Source organism: Tamandua tetradactyla, chromosome 2 (assembly GCF_023851605.1).
Source record: "Tamandua tetradactyla isolate mTamTet1 chromosome 2, mTamTet1.pri, whole genome shotgun sequence".
Classification (NCBI taxonomy): Eukaryota; Metazoa; Chordata; class Mammalia; order Pilosa; family Myrmecophagidae; genus Tamandua; species Tamandua tetradactyla.
In genome coordinates this window covers 120,798,098-120,818,055 of record NC_135328.1, presented here as the reverse complement: position 1 = coordinate 120,818,055, position 19,958 = coordinate 120,798,098, and the positions used below count along the sequence as shown (strand labels likewise).

The following is a 19,958-nucleotide window of genomic DNA, read 5'->3' as shown; positions in this document are numbered from 1 at the left end:
ATTGGGAGGAAGGTAATTTTGCCCGCAGGGGATATTTGGCAAAATCTGGAGGCATTTTTGATTGTCCCAACTAGAGAAAAGGTGTTACTGGCATTTCATGGGGAGAGGCCAGGTAAGCAGGTGAACATCCTACAATGTACAGAACAGTCCCCACAATGGAGAATTAACCAGCCCCAAATGTCCATAGTGCCGAGACTGAGAACTCCTGCTTAGCCTCTGCCCTAATAACATCCCCCCTTACTGTGCTGTCCACCTAACCTTCACGCTGAAACACAGGGATTCCTTGAAAAAGTCCCTTAGAGACCTCTACCAGTTTGAGGGGCACTGTCCAGTTCCTCAAATGTGTTTGGTTCTGTTCTGAATAAATTGGAACCTACTCCTCACAGCTATTCCTCCCAAGAGAAGAGGTTTCCATTTGTGCCATTATTGTTTAACTGTCTTCCAAATAAATGTCCTTGAGAAAGAGGAAAATTTATTCTACTAGATTTATAGTGGGTTTCACATATGCCAAAAAAAAAAAAAAAGAAAAGGCAGTCCTGTAATCTACCATCTCTATGGTTTATTCATTGCTAATAATAAAACTTTTTGACAAGCAGCAAACCATTTTCTTTTTTTCTTTTTTTTTTTTTTTAAACATGGGCAGGCACCAGGAATCGAACTTGGGTCCTCTGGCATCGCAAGCAAGCATTCCTGCCTAACAAACTTTTGTTTAACTGTAGAAACGAGGAAGAATTTTTATGTAAACCAACAATAAAATTAAATTCTATTAAAACGTGTATGAAGCAAAAAAATCTTTGAATTATCCAGACTTCTTTCCTGAGGGTGTGGAGATGCACTCCTTGACTTAGAAGCAAAGCCAGGTTCTAGTCGAGGTGACAATCACAGATTTGCCATATGTGTGAGCCTGGGGGAATCAAAACTTCTCATTCAGCCTCAGTTTCTTTACATAAAAAGAGCTGGATCCTCAGTCAACCCATGGAGAATCCAGTGTGGACAGTCTTGCTCTCCACACTTATCTAAAAAGGATCTTGGATTCATCTGTAAATTTTACCAAAGTGTGACTACCCACCCTTTCCCCACCCCTATCTTCTCTCCATCCTACATCAAAATCCCCCTGGAATGTTCTTCTGACATAAAGCCTCTCTTGGTCTGAATCGCATCACTTGCAAAGGCCAAGGAGTTGGGCTAATGCGTCCCTTCCAAGAGAGCAAGACGGCAAGAGAGAAGAGGTCACAAAATGAGCTGCCCCCACCCATCAGGCACAGCTTCGCAGGTGGGAGTCCAACTGTTGGTTCCACCATTTAAAACACATTAGCCAAGGTCAACATCTTTCAGAACCTCGATTTTCTCATCTCTAAAATGTGGACCATAATATCTTCCTCTAGTCCTGGGTCTAGAAGCAGGTTCCTAGTAAATCTTAGCTTCCCTCATACTGATTTTTGCAGTATTTTCCAGGGAATAGATGCAAGGAGATGGACGTACATACCCACTTCTAAACCATTAGTTTACATTTTTGGTCCCCCACAAGAATATGAAGGAAGTAATGGATGAATCCTCCAAGTCAGAATGATCCCTCCTTGCCTGAACTTCAAAATCATTATCTCGTATTTCGCTTACCTCACTTCTTACTTAGGCATTCCTTTCTTGTCAGCTGTATAAAAGTCTGTCTACCCTACTTGATCAGAAACTCACTGACATAAAGGATCTATGTCATGTTTAGATGTTCAATAAACTCTCAGTGTATGAATACATTCATTCCTGATGGTTCAAATGATAGTTCTGTTTTAAAGCCTATTAGGTTGCCTGTTTATAATGTAGCATTTCTGTTTCCTGATATTTTATCTGAACTCACCTTAAAGAACCAATGTCCAGACACTTTCCTTTCAAAATTTAACCTTTGTGTTTAATGTTACTTTCATAAGGCTGAATTTAACAATAAAGATATAGACCCAATGGGCCCAAAGAATAAGGAAGCATCATTTTAAAGCAGCCTGTCATTCAGCAGCCATGTTCCCTGAATAAACCAGACCCCACTCTGGGGAAACAAGGACAAGCACTCAAACATGTGAGTGGGCATTCACCCACAGCAGCTGGCAAGGCGTCGCCATTAAGCAAATCCCAACAATTCAGCCTTTCAGCCACCAACCTAATGGGCTTTTCCTGGCACGGGCCATTTTGGCTTGGCAAAACACTCATTTTCACATCTTAAATTAGTACGTGTCAGAAATGAATGGAGGTTCAGAATCTGCCTTGTGTATTGCATTCTGTAGCAAGCTTATGTGGGTCAGGAACTTACCGTGCCCAGACCCACTTTTCAGACTCCTTCCTCCATACAGATCCATGATAAAAATAAAAATTATTTGTTTTGCTGATCAAATTCATAGTGCCTTCTTTGGCTGCTTAAGACTGCTTTAAATTTTAAAAGAAATCTCCTCAGAAGAAATGTACTCTGTGGGAATTAAAGTATACCATATAAAAACATGAATTTCTGTGCTGACATAGGCTTTGGGTTCCAGGAGGTCAAAAGGCTGTCCCTCAAAGCATTTCTCTTACTGAGCAGATGACTCCTTTCTGACTCTAGGGCAAGCTTTTAGCTGCTAGGGGTCCCTGAACACATCTCTTTAAATCTTAATAGATCCTCATTAACATGAGGCTTCTCCCTCCCTTTTCCCAGGGTGTCTGTGTGGACTTTGAAAGTGGCATCCTTTTAAGCTCTGCCTCCAGCACCCTACTTTCAAATGCACAGCTAAATCCCTAGGTAACTTGTTTCCCAGGAACTTTAACAAATCATCACAGGACTTACCAAGGGAGCCCAACCCATAAAATCCAGTCAAAACGGGGCAGGGCATACCTGGAAGATACAACCAGGTAAACAAATCAACCTTGGCAGAACAGGCCCACCCAGTAGGCTGAGCCCAAGAGGGACAAGAGAGGTAGAGGAAAATAGGAGAAGGAAGGGAAGGAGGAAAGTACTGAGGAGTGAGGGGCCCCTGGGAGTCAGGGCCAGAGGCTGGGCAAGTAAGAGAGGATGAGCTTTGAGATGAGGCAGGATCCCTGTCAGACGGATTCGGATTGGGGGTGTTCTAGTTTGCTAGCTGCCGGAATGCAATATACCAGAAACGGAATGGCTTTTAAAAAGGGGTGCTTTAATGAGTTGCTAGCTTACAGTTCTAAGGCCGAGAAAATGTCCCCATTACAACAAGTCTATAGTAATGTCCAATCAAAGGCATCCAGGGAAAGATACCTTGGTTCAAGAAGGCCGATGAGGTTCAGGGTTTCTCTCTCATCTGGAAAGGCACATGGTGAACACGGTCAGGGCTCCTCTCTTGGCTGGACAGGCACATGGCAAATACAGCATCATCTGCTAGCTTTCTCTCCTGGCTTCCTATTTCATGAAGCTCCCCGGGAGGCACTTTCCTTCTTCAACTCCAAAGGTTGCTGGCTCGTGGACTCACTGCTTTGTGGTGCTGCAGCATTCTCTGCTCTCTCCGAGTCTCTCTCAATCTCTCATTCTCCAAAATATTTCCTCTTTTATAGGACTCCAATAAACCAATCAAGACCCACTCAAATGGGTGGAGACATGTCATCCCCTAATCCAGTTTAACAACCATTCTTAACTAAATCACATCAACCAGGGAGATGATCTCATTACAGGTTCAAATATACAGTATTGAATAGGGATTATTCTACCTTTAAGAAATGAGACTTATATTAAAACATGGCTTTTCTTAGGGGGCATACTTCCTTTCAAACCAGCACAGGGGGCATGTTACACCAGCTCTGTCTTTCTCTCTCCCTCTCTTTCTTTTCTTTTTGCTCTCTCTGTTTTGTTAAACAACCACCACCACTTACTGAGTACTTCCTGTGCCAAGCCCTTTCCCTACACTTCATGCAGACCCATGTTTAATCCTCACAACAACCTCATGAAGTAGGTATGACTATTCTTCCTATTTTACAGATGGGAAAACTGAGTCTCAGAAGTCAAGTGACTTTCCCAAGGTAAGAATTAGTATGTGGTCCAGCAGGGCTTAAAAGCCCTAGACCATCATCCTCGTTTCTTTTACTTCCTTTTTAAATTTTTTGTCGTAATAACATATATGCAATACAACATTTCCCATTTTAACCCCTTTCAAGTACACAATAAACTGGTGTTCATTATATTCATAATATTGGGCTGCTATTACCACCATCCATTCCCTAATGTCTTGATAAGTACTTTTATAAGGCAAATAGCCCAACACAAGAGATGTAAAAAGCCACATTTTCTCCCCTTAGAAAACCTGCAATCCATCGGTGGAGCCAAGAATCATAGGCAGACACCAGATGGAAAACCATACAAAGTGGCCAGTTACTTAATCCAAATAGTTACGGGTCATAGGAAATAAAGAGAACGTTTTATTTCCTCAGCGGACATGCTACAGAGAAAGCTGCAGGCTGAAACAAGTCAGGTCACATTTCATATTTGTTTCTTATTCCTCCGGGTTGTAACTTCTCTCTAATGCAAATAATTAATAAAAAAAAAACTATCCACATTAAAGAGAATGTTGCTTCTGACGATGACGCTTACAAAGGGTGAGCTGACACACCTAAAAAGGGCGAGCTATACTAATAACATTCGTAGAACAGGATATACTCATTCAGTGGCCAAATCACATTTAGCAAAAGCAAAGGACTTCATGTTTTCCACACCATGACTGGGTTTCTGTTCCCCGGTTGACTGCCGTATCTGCAAAGCTTTCCTGCCTTTGTGCCAAAGGATGGGTGGGAAGGAAAGCACAGACTGATAACATGTCATCCTGGAAAATATTCCACTTCTGCTAAATCACTTCCTCTCACAAACAACTGAGTCAGATGCCCGAAGCTTTACATGAGGTGGAATCTATGATGGTGTTTGGAGCATACCATGTCAGTTCCAAATGGGAGAGTTGTAAATATCTTCCATCTAATACAAACAAAAGTTTGTAGACAAACAAACTTTTTTGTATACAAAAGTTTGTTTGTATTACAGTGAAAAGAAATACCAAGAATAACATCACAGGCACCACAAAATGGAATGACAAAGGAAGATTCCGCTTCATTCCTATTGCATGATGTAGAAAAAGCAACTTCAGTGGGGAAAAAGAACAGAAGTACCTTAAATCAGCCAGCCTTGCTGGTGTGCCATTACATTTATGGACTCCAGAGTAATGCAACCAAGCAAGCAAAAGGGCTGTTCCAAATGCTGCCGTGGGGAAAGAAACAAAACCGGGAATAACCGAAGTCAGGGGAACTCCTGAGAACAAAATCGATGAAAGCTTTTTGCATCACTCACAGCAGCTCACGTGCTGGTTACAGATGCTCAGTGTGGCAAGGACAACGTTTAGGAAGAGACAGCTTTCTATATATACATCCCAAGAGTATTCACGTATAGTGGAAACCCCTAGCAGGCTCTGCTTCCAATTATACTGATTTTTACACCAATAAAATGTATGCTTTTTAAGATAGCAAATAGCCTCAGTGCTTTCTGGGTTACCAAAGTCCCAAGGACAGCTCCTCTGTGTTTCCTTTGTAATTCAGTGTCTCAAACTTCAGCACTTACCCATTAAAAAGTCTTTCTATGGCGCACATATACCTGTTAACTCCCATAGCTTTGTCTGCGTAAAGTGAAGCAGCTTTTTTTTTGTAAAATGAAGTAACTCCCAAGTCTCTTAAATGTGACACCCCAAAGGCTGCATCCTTTCATCACATACCCAGAGACACACATTTCTGCTGCTTGCCCATAAACTACAGATGGCAAAAACAAACAACAACAACAAAAATACCCTGAACTTTACACGGAAGAGGTGGAATTTATGTAAACATCTCAAAGGGGAGGCGGGAACATCAGAACTGAATGAATCAGCATTATATACTGACCTCTTCTTTCCCCGTCATTCCCTCTGTCCCTCTGTTTCTTGCATCATGTAAATCACACCTTCCCTCTTTCCCATGCAGCCCAAACACAGACAAACCTATGAGCTGCTAAACAAGCAGCACAGAGGAAAATCAGATTCTTTTCAGAAGGCAAGAAAAGCACTGATTACTTTCTCCACGTTTCTTTTTCAACTGGAAATCTCTACACCAAAGCCAGGGACAAGAGCATGGGCAAGCTGAAGTAAGGTCTTAAAAAGCATGAAATTCGTTTCAAGTTCAAAAGGAAATGCCTGCACCGTTTCAAAGGTAAAAGACAATGAACTGTAGAAAGAACTATTCAACAATGGACAAAATAAATGGAAATTAGTTCATCCCTTGTAGCTGAAAACTTACATATTAACTGTGCTTAAAAGACTTTTTAAAACCCGCCCCATTCACCGCAGACATCTAAATAAGAATAATCAGGAGGTTTTGCCAGAAAATAAAATGAATCCCAAAAGAGAATCCATACTCACCAAATTTCTCAGCCAAAACCCATCAGGTTTATGAATATAAGCATCATCGATATAGATCATTCAAACCCAAGAGATTGGCAGTTTACAAGCATAAATTTGTTAAAAAACTATGCACTTTGCCCAAAGTTTAATATTTACAAAGGAAAGAAAAATCAATGACAACATTCTCCCAATCTCCTCTTCCTAACATCTCTGAATATAGATTAGGTTATTGAACAACATTTCTTAAGGCCAAAATTGAAATGTCAACAGGTAGGTCATAACTTAAAAGCCCCATAGTCATTTCTCACAGGTAGAAAACATTATACTTAAAGGATCTTTTAAGTGACATCAGCTCCAAACATCACCTAAAAGAGACAGACATATTAAACATGCGTCACCTTAATCAATTTATCAGGTATTACTGAAGATTAGCTACTGTCACATGACTGATTTTGTTTTTTAGGACTGGGATTGAAAATCAAATCCCCAAATATTTTAAGCTGTAGTCTTTTTCATTGTAAAAACCCATACAGAATATGAAAACCTAGATTTTGGATACGACTACACTTTTTGTTTTATCAAAAAAAAAAAAAAAAAGATTTACTAGTTAGAGAAAGTTACCCAGAATCATTTCAGTTAGATGAGGTAGAAAATCCAAAGGCCAACTTTTTTCTCAGCACCCCCCCCAACTGCACATCTAAAAGACTTCATTTAGCATGTGAATGAATGTAACAAAGTGATAAATTGGATTTACTATAAATAATTAGACTGCCAAATAATCTCCTTCAAGGCTGAGAGATGATGCATTCTGGTTTCATAATTCACCATAGCAAGCCCAAACAAAATAATTATTACTTTCCACATAAAGCCCCACAGAATCACACACCGGGTCTACACTAGACAGACCAGTGCCGTTTAATGAAATGAGAAACTGTTCACCGTTTAGGGGTAAGCCCACCAAGCAAGTTTAATTGTAGAGGCAAGACTTGTATACATTACATTACTCAAAGGTTAAATAATAATAAATGTGTTGTGTGAATGTTCTAAAAAGCTAACCTATTAACTTTGGGACTGGGGTAAAACTATTGCCACACACTAACCCCATTCATAACGGCAGAGCACAAGCCATTTGGACAAAGCAAAAAGGTTCAACCGTGAAGTAAAGAGCCTGCGGAGGTTATGGGTAAACCCGGCTGCCTTTGGCTGGGATTCCAATGAAAAGCTTCAGTGAAGTGGTTCCTATTTTTTCCTACCATCCTCTCCAATGTAGGTATTGGAATGGATTGGTACTAAACGGCAGCCCAAACAGTCTCTCTTTGATATTAATTTTATTCTAGCTTTCAAAAAAAAAAAAAGGAAAAATGCAGATCATAAGAAGACCACGATGGTACAGGCCCGGCCTGAGTTTCCAGTTTCATCTTTTGTTATTTACTAACCAGCTGCCCTGAGAACACCACTTGACATCTCTAAACATCAACCACTTAAAATGAGAAGGGAGGACTTGCTGATGACTCAGGCTTCTTCTAGGTCTGAGAGTCAGGTTCTCTGGGCTGCCTTTCATCCATGGAATCCATTCCCTGGCTAGGGTAGGTACACCCTGCAGTCGGCTAGAATTAAGGATGAAAGTTCACAGCTATACCACGATTCCCTGTAGGAAGCCGCCAACCTACAGGTCATCACCGATTTCAGAGGATATATAATCCTGACCTTGGCATGCACCGGGCTTACAGCTTATTTTTCCACTGCACCATCTCTGAGGGGTATCTTGCAGCAAGTGTTCACGCCTCTCCATTCACTCATCCTCTTTCCCCCAATTTACCTGTAAAGAACGGGTCCCAGCCTTCAAGGGGTACAGCTGTGAGGGCAAGCTGAAAGAGATGGTGTCTCTCTCCTAACACAAAACCTGTGTATACCTAGAGAAATAAATCCGAGTGCCCACTTCTGATATGTTATTGTGCTTTTCAAGCGTTTCAGGGGCATGCAGTATTATGGGGCCTCCAGATGCCTAAATGGTTGGGTGAGATGCAAGGGCACAAGGCGAAATCAAGAAGTCTGCTGTAAGGATCCCTGACTTCTCAATCAATAAATACTTCTATCTCCTATCTTCCTGGACCTGTCTGACCCAACTTCTCTCTGCCTGGCAGTCACTGTAGTCCAGAAAGCCACACCCAATGCCAGCAAGCAAGCATTCAGCCCTCCTGCTACTTTCTACCATCTTAATGCTCTCCCCTCACATCTACAAATACTATCAGACCTTCCTAAAAGGCACAGAATTTTTAAATCACTAAAATGGCCTTTACCTCTAATATATGTTTTTGAACTTTACCTCTCTTAAAACTTTACAGCCCTTCTTATCAGAGGAAACATCTGAGGGCGGGTGGGATCAGAAAAGCAAAGCAAAAAGTCACACTCGGCACAGCGCCAAAAGGATAATCTACCAGACAACAGGTTTGTGGCCTGGGGTTCTCACTTCTGAAGAGAAAACAAGCTGGAAAGACTTTTTCTTCTTCTGTCCACACAGGATTTCCATTATTCTTAAGACTAACTCCCATAATCCATAGTAAACAGACCAAAAAGTGTACCTGGATTGTTAGGGTTTGTTACAATTCCTCACTTCCATTAAAATGCCTATAGATTTTATGCCAAAATGGGAATGCTTTAAATGGAATTTTTAGCTTCCACTGACTTTCCAAAACAAGGAATGTTCTACTTTATTTGTCGTGTTTAAAACTGATCTTGTGCTTGGCAATTTCGGATGTCGTGCTCATTACTGTTCCGCCACAGATAATACAAAAGCAAAAGCAGTTTCTATTTTTATGAGCTATGATCTTTACTATCCTAAGTTCATCTCCATTACAATCACCATTTATTGAGGGACCATTATATCTATTCAAGGTGCTTTGCATAGGTCAGTCCCTGCAGTCAGTACTGACTGAGCACCTAATAGGCATGCATCTAACTGGGCACCAGAGATAAAAAAGAAATGATGAGCAAGTGCGAGGTTACGACTTTGTGAGGAAAGAAGATAATCAAATAAGCACTTACTAGGCAATGCAGTAAATGCTGTGGTGGGGAAAAGAGATCATTAAAAACAATATACTAGGCAGTGACTATGTGTCAGATGTTCTGACAACCCCCAGTGGAGGTAGGCGCATCACATTTCCCGAATGAGTGTGCAGAACCGCTCCTCACCACGCACGCCTCTCTATCAGCATCACCAACAGCATCTTAAATCCCTACACTGGTCTCAGTATTGCATCTGCCAATCTGCATTAACTCATTCAATTATCAATCAGATACCTGCCTGGTATTATATAGGACATTGCAGACCCTGGGGGAGAAAGGACCATAATAACACTGAACCACGGAGCACGTGTAAGGGAACTCACTAGCTAGCTATGAGACGTAAAACAATAATTATATTTCTACAATAACGTGGCATTGGGCAGTCCATGGTCATGGACCAAGGAAGTGTTTCCCACACCAGTCCTTTGGCTCCGACAAGGGAGAAATCATTGTGGATGGATCTGTTGAAGAGGTGGCAATCAGGTCATAAGATAATTTAAGATCAGATAGGGAAAGAGGAAAGAAGGCCAGTCCTTCAGGAAAGGAGTGTTCAGAGAGGTGTTCAAAAGGCTCATGGGTTAGGCTAAAGAATGACCCAGGGATGCAATCAGAACCCATAGTGGGACAAGTCAGCCTGCAGCTGCCCAGAGCATCAATTGATAACGAGATGCTAAAGCATCCTAGGGCACTAAAATGACTCAAATACAATAGCAGAAGGAGAAAACTGTGTTTATAAGAACTTCTCTCAGAGACTACTCTATGTGATCTCCGTCCAACCTTCTGAGACTTTAACAGGCCTACTGGAGTCAAAATAGAAAGTCACCAGTCTTCTTTTAAAGAGAGCAGGTCCTGTTTATGGCTGAGACTTGTTTTCGCTTGGAAGGGTGTACAGGTTTAAGCCAGAGCTGAATTACCCAGAACAAAGGTTGCAGGACTCTCTCACAACCCTTTCTCCACAGGGTTTCCCCTCTCCCAAACTGATGAACAGATATTTAAAGAATCTTGAGCCACAGGCTAAGTTATCAGCCTACCTAAAACACCCACATGTCTCAGCCAGCCCTGCAGATACTATCTATATATAGATAATATCTAATAAAATACTTTTTTAGAATAGTGCGATGGTGGCTCAGTGGTAGAATTCTCACCTGCCATGCTGGAGACCCGGGTTTGATTCCTGGTGTCTGCCCATGCAAAAAAAAAAAAATACTTTCTTATAACTGAGCTCATTTGATTCCCATAATAACCATGAAACAATTTTTAGATGAAGATACTGAGGGTCAGAGAGTAAATGAACAGGTTATGATGCTAGCAAATTTCAAAGCTGGATTTTGGATCATGATATCTGTCCAGTGATTCATCTGACTGTCACTGCTGTATTATAATCTTAATACTTTATAAAGTTCTTCACAGTTGACAGTGAACTTTCGTAGCAGTCCTGGACAGTGCACACAAACACACACATAAACACACACTCACATATACATACTCTCTATCAGTTTTTCTAAAAATAAAATAACAACACTGTATTCTACTTCTTTAAAACTTCCTCCAGCCATAGATTTTGTCTCAGTATATATTTTAAGTGAGCAGCTATTATTTATATGACTGCCAAAGATATGTAGGACAAGTCTTAAATCCTAGATGTTGGTCTCTATCTCTCACTGCTTAGAATGGTTTCGCATTTGTCCTAAATATCTGCTCATTTCTGTTTCTCTGCCACTAAACTCCTACTTCCATACCTCTTCCCAGTGACCCAAAAACTCATAAAACCAGCATCTTTCTAATATGCGCATCTTGAGACAGAATTTGTTTTCAGCACGTGGCTATTTCCAAGGCAGACATAAAAATCACAGGACTTGAAAAACCTCCTAAAAACCAACCATTCACCCCTTTTTAAGGTAAAAATGATAGCTTTGTCAGGCATTTGAATATGTGTACTTTATTTTGAAAAAATCTCCAACTCCCAGTTTTTCAAAGCACTTCTTTCAGATTCATAGTTTACATAAACAATATTATTCAGTAAACAATTTGTCAATTAGTCTTGCACAGTGGGGAGAAAGTTGCACACTGAAATGTATACAGAGCCAAAATCAAAGTGAAATGCTAGTGACAAATGAGCAAACAACCTCTTAGCAGAGGCGAGGGTTTGTCATCACGCCCACGAAATAAGGAGCACAAACTCCCCTCACCCGCCACAAAATAAAAAAGAGGCCTCTTTATTTTTCTTCCTCATGACAAATAACTTTACCAAAAGACCTTAACGAAAACAAGTCAATATACTATACTCATAAAGCAATCATCTCACCTAATTTTAATAATCTTTTTTTAGCTTTTTTATTGTATCGTATAACATATATACAAAGCAAAGAAATAAAAAAGCAATAGTTTTCAAAGCACTCTTCAAAAAGTGGTTAAAGGACAGATCCCAGAGTTTGTCATGGGCTACCATACGATCCTCTCATATTTTTCCTTCTAGCTGCTCCTATAGGAAGCTAGAGGACTTAAATACTTTTTATCACAATCGACTTTTTTTCCTTCTTTTTTCATGAACAATAACATTTGTACAAAAAAGCTACAAATTTCAAAGCATAGCACCACGATTAGTTGTTTAATCATCTCTTTTAACAATAGATCTCATATAATCGGGCCACAGAATACAAACTGAATTAGAATGTTTTTTTCACTTTTTTCCTCAAGGAAAACTCCATATATCAGTCTTCTTGCTAAAAACCACCAGAATAAAGTGATTCACTTCTAGTTAAGCCAAGTATTTTAACCACATACCCTTCAACTTCAAACCTAAACATACCCATGAAATATGATTTTCCTTCTTACTCATTTACTCACTGAGTCCCCATGTTTTGAGTCAATACTAAACATACGCAGAAATACTGCTATAATAACTTTTTAAAAATTGCTTTCACGTTGCCCTGTGATTTGAATTTATTTTTTAATTGAATTAAGCTCAATTTTAATATTTCTCGGGTAATCTAAGATGTGGAAGTTTTTTAATTTCCTTCTCATGAAGAAAAAAGGAAACTTTGTATCGGGACATCAGATGTGTATGGAAAAATAATTATTTCTGTACATGCATAAGTAAGCACACAAACTTCTGGCAAATGTATCACAAATTCCATATTTTGGATTTTAAATGTAGGTATGAAAATTGGCTTTTCTGCTAAAGTAGACTGGAACTCAACAATCTTTGAAAGACCCAGAGGGGAACTCGGTGAAACATGACTCAGTTCTTATAAATCTTCTGATCTGATCCTCAACTTCAAGACAACAAATGCAAAAGGACACCCCTCAAATAAATCATTCTTTGTTCACCTACAAACTGAAAGACTTAAACAGCCAGAATCACAGCTTCTACAGCAATCCAACAGGCGCAGAATCCAGAAAGCCATATTAGACTCTGATTTGTTAAAATTTTAATATTGTAAACGAAGCCAATCCAACCACTAACACCAACAGATAATTAAATTCCTGGATTGAAGAAGTTTCAAAACCCAAAGCCAACTTCAGCATCTGGCAAGTGTCCATTTACAGCCTACCAATACTTGTTCTTGTCACTGTGTCAACTCAGAGAAGAGATGCATGGAGATTTTAAAATTCTACTAATTCGTGTGCACTCTCTTTAAATCACATATAACCAGTCACTACCTACAGTGGCAATTATAATCTTAGCTTTTGCCTCATTGTCTCAGAAGGGTAAAAAACTGAGAAGAGTTCCTGCAGACGATTAATCTGCTCTGGTCCCAGGGTTCTGATCAATAACAGACTTTGCATCATAATCTAGCCCTGAATTGCCTCGCCCCTACCCCACATTTTTAGGATGAGGTGGTTTATTTCTAGCCCCAGGTCCTCGCTGGGTTAGCAACTCTTCTCTATATAATTTGCCCATCTCCTGGAAGCGCGAGGGAGATGCCTGATGCAAACTGGATTTGTGTACCGCCCCCAATATTATGCACTCTCACAATCCAGTTGTGTTCGCTTCTGACACCCCTCGTACCTGCCAAGTTCCTCGCCGGTGTCGTAGTAATCATCCACGTTTTCCTGCCTGAACACGGTCATGATAAACTGTCACGCCTCACCAAAGTCCGGCGCACTTCAGCTCCACTTCCCAAACCATCACCACCGCTCCTGCGCCTCCGTAGGGCCCTCATGCATCAGTCTCCAGGCCTTTAAAAAAAAAAAAGGCAAGAATAATAAAATATCAACCCAAAAAAGGAAGTAGACATTCCCAGGGCTAGGACTCGCTCGCTGAAGGCCACGTCTCCAGCTGGGGGTGTGCAGGAGACACCAAGCTACCCCTCCCCGCCTAGTGAAGAGGCGCACCCTTTGTTAAACCCGAGTCAGGGGCGCCCCCCAGCCCTGCGTCGCCCGCGCGCGCGTAGGGCCCGGCACAACCGCACCCCAAGGTCCGCATCCTCGAAAGCGGACGGGCGGCAAGGATCAGAACCGGCTCCGGAAGGGACTGGCTTCCCCGCCTCCCCCTTTCTCTGCACACACGCCCACCCAGCTCCCCACCTCCAGGGGCGCCGCGGAAGAAGGAAGCCCTCGCCCGGGCGGCATGCGCCTCGTTAGAAGCATCCTTCTCCAGCCCGCAGCGGCTGTGGCAGCCCCCGCGCCACCTCTGGGCTCCCGCACCTCTCCGGCCACCCCTCCCCCTTTACCTCCTTCCCTCCTCACGAGCCAGGCAGTCCCCGGAGGCACATTCCTGGCGACTCCCTCTCCGTTACCCGGCCGACCCGGCGTGCGGCCGCCCGGGGGAGCAAGGGAGGGAAGAGAGCCGCCGAGGGAGGCGCCGCCGCCCGCTCCAGTCCCCTCGCCGGGACACAAAGCGCCCGGCCCGGCCCCGCGCCACCTGTTCCGACCCGGGCCGCCAGGTTGGAGCGCCTCCCGTCGGCGATCCCACTTCTCCCCGCAGCCAAGTTTACCCCGCCCTGGCCTTCCCCTTGCAGAGGCGCTGCCCTGGAAAGCCCCGCCGCGCGGCGATCGCGATGGCAAAAGCAGGCGTTGGGGCCGGGGAGGAGCCCGGGGAGTCGCGCGCGGCCACTCACCCGGGCGCCCGGGAGCTCCTGGGGTCCCTCCGGAGCGCTGTCGGAGGCCGACCATAGGCGCCAGCGCCGGAGACCAGCAGGGTGGCGACGAGAGCCGAGGGAGGAACCGAGTCGGAGGCAGCGGACCCCGCGCGTCCGCACGGGCGCTGGCTCCAGATCCCGGCAGCTGCGAGGGTCGCCGTGCCCCCTCCGCGGCGGGAACAATGTCCCTGGCGTCGCCTCGGCCGGGCTTTCCCGCTCGGGGTCCGGAGAGGCTTCGGCTCCTGGCCACCTCCCGGGTGGAGGGCGGCCGGCAGGCGGCCAATGGGGACCCCGCGGGCGGGCTGGCGGCGCGCGGCCCACCCACCTCCGAGCTGCCTGGCCCGGCGGGCGCTGCTGGTTCTGCGCGGCGCTGGCTGCTACACCCAGCTCCGCGCTCCCGGCTCGCTGGCGCGCTCTACCGCGTACACCCCCGCGCACACCCACTCACCCCACACGCACGCCGGGGAGGGGGAGCGGGCGTCCCACCTGTGACCCGCGGCGGAGTTGCCCCCTCCGGCTAAGTTCTAGAAAAATGAGATTCGGTGGTTCAGCAAAAGTGTCCTGAGAGCCCTGTGTGTCAGGCACGGTGTTCGGAACAGCGAAATCTCTGAGAATAAAATAGTTAAAAATAAAAATAATAATAATAAAATTTCTGCCCTCGTGAAACTTCTATTCACGGAGACGATAAACAATAAATATGCAAGCAAATAAGATCACTTGAGAAAAGACAAATTCCATGAAATCAAGGTTAACCGGACAGAGAATGACAGTGAAGGGGTGAGGGGTTTGGAGAATACCTTAGATCATTAGGCAGGGTCTTCTCCAGGACAGTGTTTTTGAGTTAAGTTCTGAACAGTAAGAAGATGTGCAATCAAAGAAGAAAGGATTGGGGTCCCAGAGGCCCAGCGAAACAGCAGGAACTGAAGGGTCTTCTAGTGTGGCCCAATATGATATTGGCTATTGACCAGTTGCAATGTGGTTAGTCTCCGTTGAGATGTGCTGAAAGTGCAAAATAAGCTTCAATTTCAAAGATGCAATATGGAAATTAGACTGCGAAATATCTCGTTAAATTTTTAAAATTGATTTCTTGTTGAAATGATAATATTGGGTTAAATAAAATCGTTATTTAAATCTATTCATTTGTTCCTTTGTATTTTTTAAAAAGGTGGCTACCAGAAAATTTAATTGTATATATGTGACTTGTATCTTATTTCTTTTGGGTTATTCTAATCTGCACAGGGATCCCATAACCACTGGAGACCAGTTATCCATTTTCTTCTGTACTTCTTATCCCAGTCTCCCACCAAGCCTATGGGCGGGGAAAGCAGAAAGGATATTTCTGTCAGGGACATCTAGGGGATCCCCAAATAGAGGAAAGTTCCTAAAAAGAAATTTATTTTATATCCAATAAATACAAAAACTCATACGATAACCCCTCTGAGAATTCAGATCCATATAATGTTCAAATTCCCAGGTTTTCTAAAATGGGTTCGTTTAAAATCTCTTCGGTTTAACAGAAATTTTGAACTGTGGAGATTTGGGCTGCTTTAAAACCAACAAAACTAAAGAATGCTCTCAGGCCTTAGGTCAGTAGTCTTGAAGATTACTTAAGGAATATTTCATTTGAAGGCCCTCAGGAGTGGCCTGAGATTGAGCCTAATAATGGAATTGGGGGAAGGGTCCAAATTGGGAGCTGGTATTAACCTAAGCGGTGGGTTTGAGGATTAACACAAAAGGATCTTGAGAGGTGAGAAATGCAGTCAAAAAATAACAAAATAAGTGATTCATCTGGGAAAAATGCAAATGAATACATCTGTTGGGGAAAAAATAAAAAACACAGATGTTTGGGAGAAATTTGGGAAGTGCTTACACATGATGGCTTTATGGGTAATATTTTTCTTGCAAAAGAAATATGTGTGTTTTGCCTGGCAATCAAAAGGATTGTATGAGTTTGGGTGCTTGTTTCAGGGTGCAGTGTATCTTACCTGCCCTATTAGAGAGTGCAATCACGGGAGATATTCTAAGGTAGAGAAAAAGAGCATGGAATTTGGAGCTACAAAAATTGGTTCTAGTCTCATGAAACCAATGAACAGCTAAATGACTTTGGATGAGTCACTTACCCCTGAGCTTTGTATCTGCACTTATTTAGGCAAGCATTTTGGAGAGGGGAAATGTGGTAGTTTAAAAACTTGTCTGCAAATAATTTGACACTCCTGGAAACAGAAGTAGTCTAATTCCCCTTCCCATGAATATGGCCTGGACTTAGCAGCTTGAAAATGTGGTGGAAGTGACACAAGACTAGGTCATCAGGTGTTAGAAGTCTCTCTCTCCCTCTCTGAATCTGTCTCCACTGTCTGTCTCCTTCAGCTGCCAAGAACTACTGTTTCCCTGGGGCACCATGTGAAGAAACTACAGAGAAAAAGAGGAACCCCCCAGCTATTCGTGTCCCCTCCCCCACACTCCCAGTTATTTGCATTTTCACAGTCCATGTTCTGTAAATAAAATAAATTATTGTTTTGTTTTAAGCCATTGTTTTGGGTGGTTTCCTACACAGCAATAGATAACTGAAACAGGAAACTTAACTCTCAACACAAATTGGGTGCCAGGCAGACTAATTCTCCCAACTGATCTTCAAATAACCCTGTAAATTAGTTGTCATTTCCATTTAAGCCTTAAACCTCTTAGTCTCAGTTTCATCACCTGCAGAATGGGGGCAATAATCCTTCTCCTGTATATTCCTCCAACTTGTTGGGAGAAACTAAATAGATAATACATAAGACAGTGCTTTGTTCATTGTAAAATACATCAGAATACTGGGTATTATTATATTTTCTATCATATTCCAGCAAAAAAAGGTTCTGGGGCACATCTCTCAAACAAAAAACCAAAAATAAAATAATCCTCAAGTTATGAGATTCAAGGTGGAAAGTTCCTACATAAAATGTGATTATGATATGGATTATGGATTATGATAATCATGGTGATAGCATTTGAAACAGACTCAAGTGCAGATTTTCAAAAATAATCTTACAGTTATATCAGTCAGGGTTAAGTAACTAGCTGCTACCAACCTCCCAAATCTCAGAAGCTTAGCATATTACAGGTTTATTTCAGTACCTCAGCACAGATGTTTGCTGGGGGTGGGAAGGGGGGTCTGCTCTCTGCTCCATGCAGTCATTCAGGGGCACAACTACTTGCTGGATCTATTGTCCCCCAGGGCATCTGTAGTTCCCAGTTGGATTCTTTTCATCTGGTGGCTGAGGGGGGGAAAGAAGAGAAAATACAGGAAGGATTGCACTTAGAGCGTTTTTTCAAGGACAAATAAAAAAACAAAAATAAAATAATCCTCAGGTTATTTGAGGGAGAGGGACACAGCCTGAAGTTTAAGGATTAACCATTCTTTTTTCAAGATCATCTAAGTGCAACCAATGTGGACCATGTTAGCTTCTAAGTTACTTTTTAAAACATACCTTAGGCTTTTATCAAGGGCTAATATTTTTAAGTGGTCCTTGAAGAATATTCCTGCACCTGTGGTTTCACTGCTGAAGCAACAGTCCATTATGCAGTTGAGTGCCTCTTAGGTAGCCTGTCATGTGGCTGCTTCTGATTCCTCCCACATTTGTCTCTCCTGACCAAATAATGTTTCCTTCTATCAGACAATGAAAATGATATAGGACATTCTGTTCCCCATTTTGCCCTGGATTCCAAAAATCACAGTGGCAAGCTCAGAAAGCACAGACTCAAGAAACACCCAACTCACTACATTTACTATTCAGTCAATACAATCAACAGGCCATTATTGAATACCTAGTATATGTTATATGCTAGGGAGGCAGAGATTTGGAAAAAAAAAAAAAACCATTCTCTTCTCAGAAAACCCAATCTAATTAGGGAAATCAATGAGTAAATGGACAATTTATATGCTGACCTGTAAGATAATTTTAACTCATTCCCTTGTCCTCTGGCTTCTGGTAGGTTTGGCCAATAGGGAGCCACAGCATGAAGTCAAGTCGAAGGGAGGGGAGTAAGATCAAGCTAGCTATTTCCCTGCTTTCCTCCCTGCAGGGTTGCCTTGGTCAATGTCAAACAAAGGTCACTATTCCTTGCAAGATGACTTTTGTACATGATTTTTCTTTCCAAACTTTGGTAACCACCCTCCTGTCTCTTTGGGCCTAAGGTTGGTGCCAACTCTAGTATTACTAACCTGGGGTTCCAGTTCATTCCCTTATGGCTTCCATACATTCTTCCATTAGGATGAACCATCCTAATTTGAGTGTGCCTCCTCTTTCCTGTAGGATCCTGACTTATACCCTAATGAGAGAGGAATGCCAGAGTGCTGTGGAAGCACCCAAAGAGGATACTTAATTCGGGTAAGGGCCAGAGATGGGAGATGGAAGGTAGGGGTGAGAGTGGAGTTTCAGGGAGATTTCTAGAGGAGCTGACATCCTAGCCCAAAATTTGAAAGACAATCAAGAGTTAGCAGAATAAAATGATGGACAATGGGGTAGTGAATTGTAAAGCAGTAGGAGTTGGAGAAGTTGGCATTTAGGCAGAAAAAACAGCCAGGTTAAAATCCTGGGTATGCGAAAGACAATGGTTCACATAGGCATCAATAAATAATTAGAGCCCAGGCAGTGAAATGGCAAGAGGTTAAGAAAGGTGAAAGATCTTTCCCACCTTGTCCAGGATTTGGCTAAGAGTGGAGAGATTAACCAAAGTCTTATTAACTTCTCTACTCTCCACTATTGATAGTCTTGTCCATTGTGCCCAGCAGATGGGGGTCTTCTTTCTGGAGACACTGATGCCCAGGGTTGATTAAGGATAATTTGGCAGATCCCTGGAGAAGATGGATAGAGAAAAGCAATGAAATGCTTTAAAGAGGAAAGGCATCAGAGGGCTTGGTATCTGAGGAAAGGACAGAGTCAGGATGACTCCCACAGTTTTGGTTGAGTAAAAGGCAGATATTGCTGCCTATAGCTGAAATACAGGAGGACAAGAGGTTTGGAGGAAGGTGAGGTCAGTCTTAAAGACATGAGATTTGAGGTGCTTTGGGGCATCTAGAAGATGTTGAGGTGGAGATGGGCACGTGTGTTATAGAGGGGTAAGTCTGGTGTACACCATGGGAGCTACAGACCTGGGAGTATGTGAAATCCCCTAAGGCTAAGACCCAAGACCAAAAAGAAGAAGGGTAAGGCCCTCCTCTCTCCCCACTTTGTCTGCCGGTTCCCCCTCCTGCTCCGGCTGCTCTCCAACCACCACCGTGCCCTCTTCCGCCTTCACCGGCTCCTCCGCCACCGGCCTCAACAGCCTTGCCACCCTCACCTTTCCTCCTCCAGAACAGTTACTAGGGGAGTGGAGACAATACAGAGCAGCTCCCGGAGCCATGATGGAGATCAAAGGGACGGCGTACCCCATCCTG

At 42.9% G+C, this 19,958-nt stretch overlaps 1 protein-coding gene across 7 annotated transcripts in view; it reads right to left on the bottom strand.

The window, feature by feature from the left end:
- The window catches only part of DAPK1 (death associated protein kinase 1), a 219,637-nt gene extending 201,841 nt beyond the window's left edge, over positions 1-17,796 (bottom strand). Inside the window, exons 1-3 of one of the 7 annotated variants that reach the window (XM_077148666.1) lie at positions 17,657-17,796; positions 15,337-15,538; positions 13,468-13,637 (exon numbers count right to left, since the gene is read on the bottom strand). In XM_077148666.1, the coding sequence (XP_077004781.1) occupies positions 13,468-13,529 (62 nt within the window). In that variant the 5' untranslated portion in view covers positions 13,530-13,637; positions 15,337-15,538; positions 17,657-17,796. Of the gene's footprint in view, positions 1-13,467; positions 13,638-13,793; positions 13,925-13,985; positions 14,101-14,131; positions 14,284-14,518; positions 14,774-15,336; positions 15,539-17,656 lie in introns of those variants that run through there. The other 6 variants (XM_077148670.1, XM_077148664.1, XM_077148665.1 and 3 more) reach the window with 6 other exon arrangements.
- Between the last annotated feature and the right edge of the window lie 2,162 nt (positions 17,797-19,958).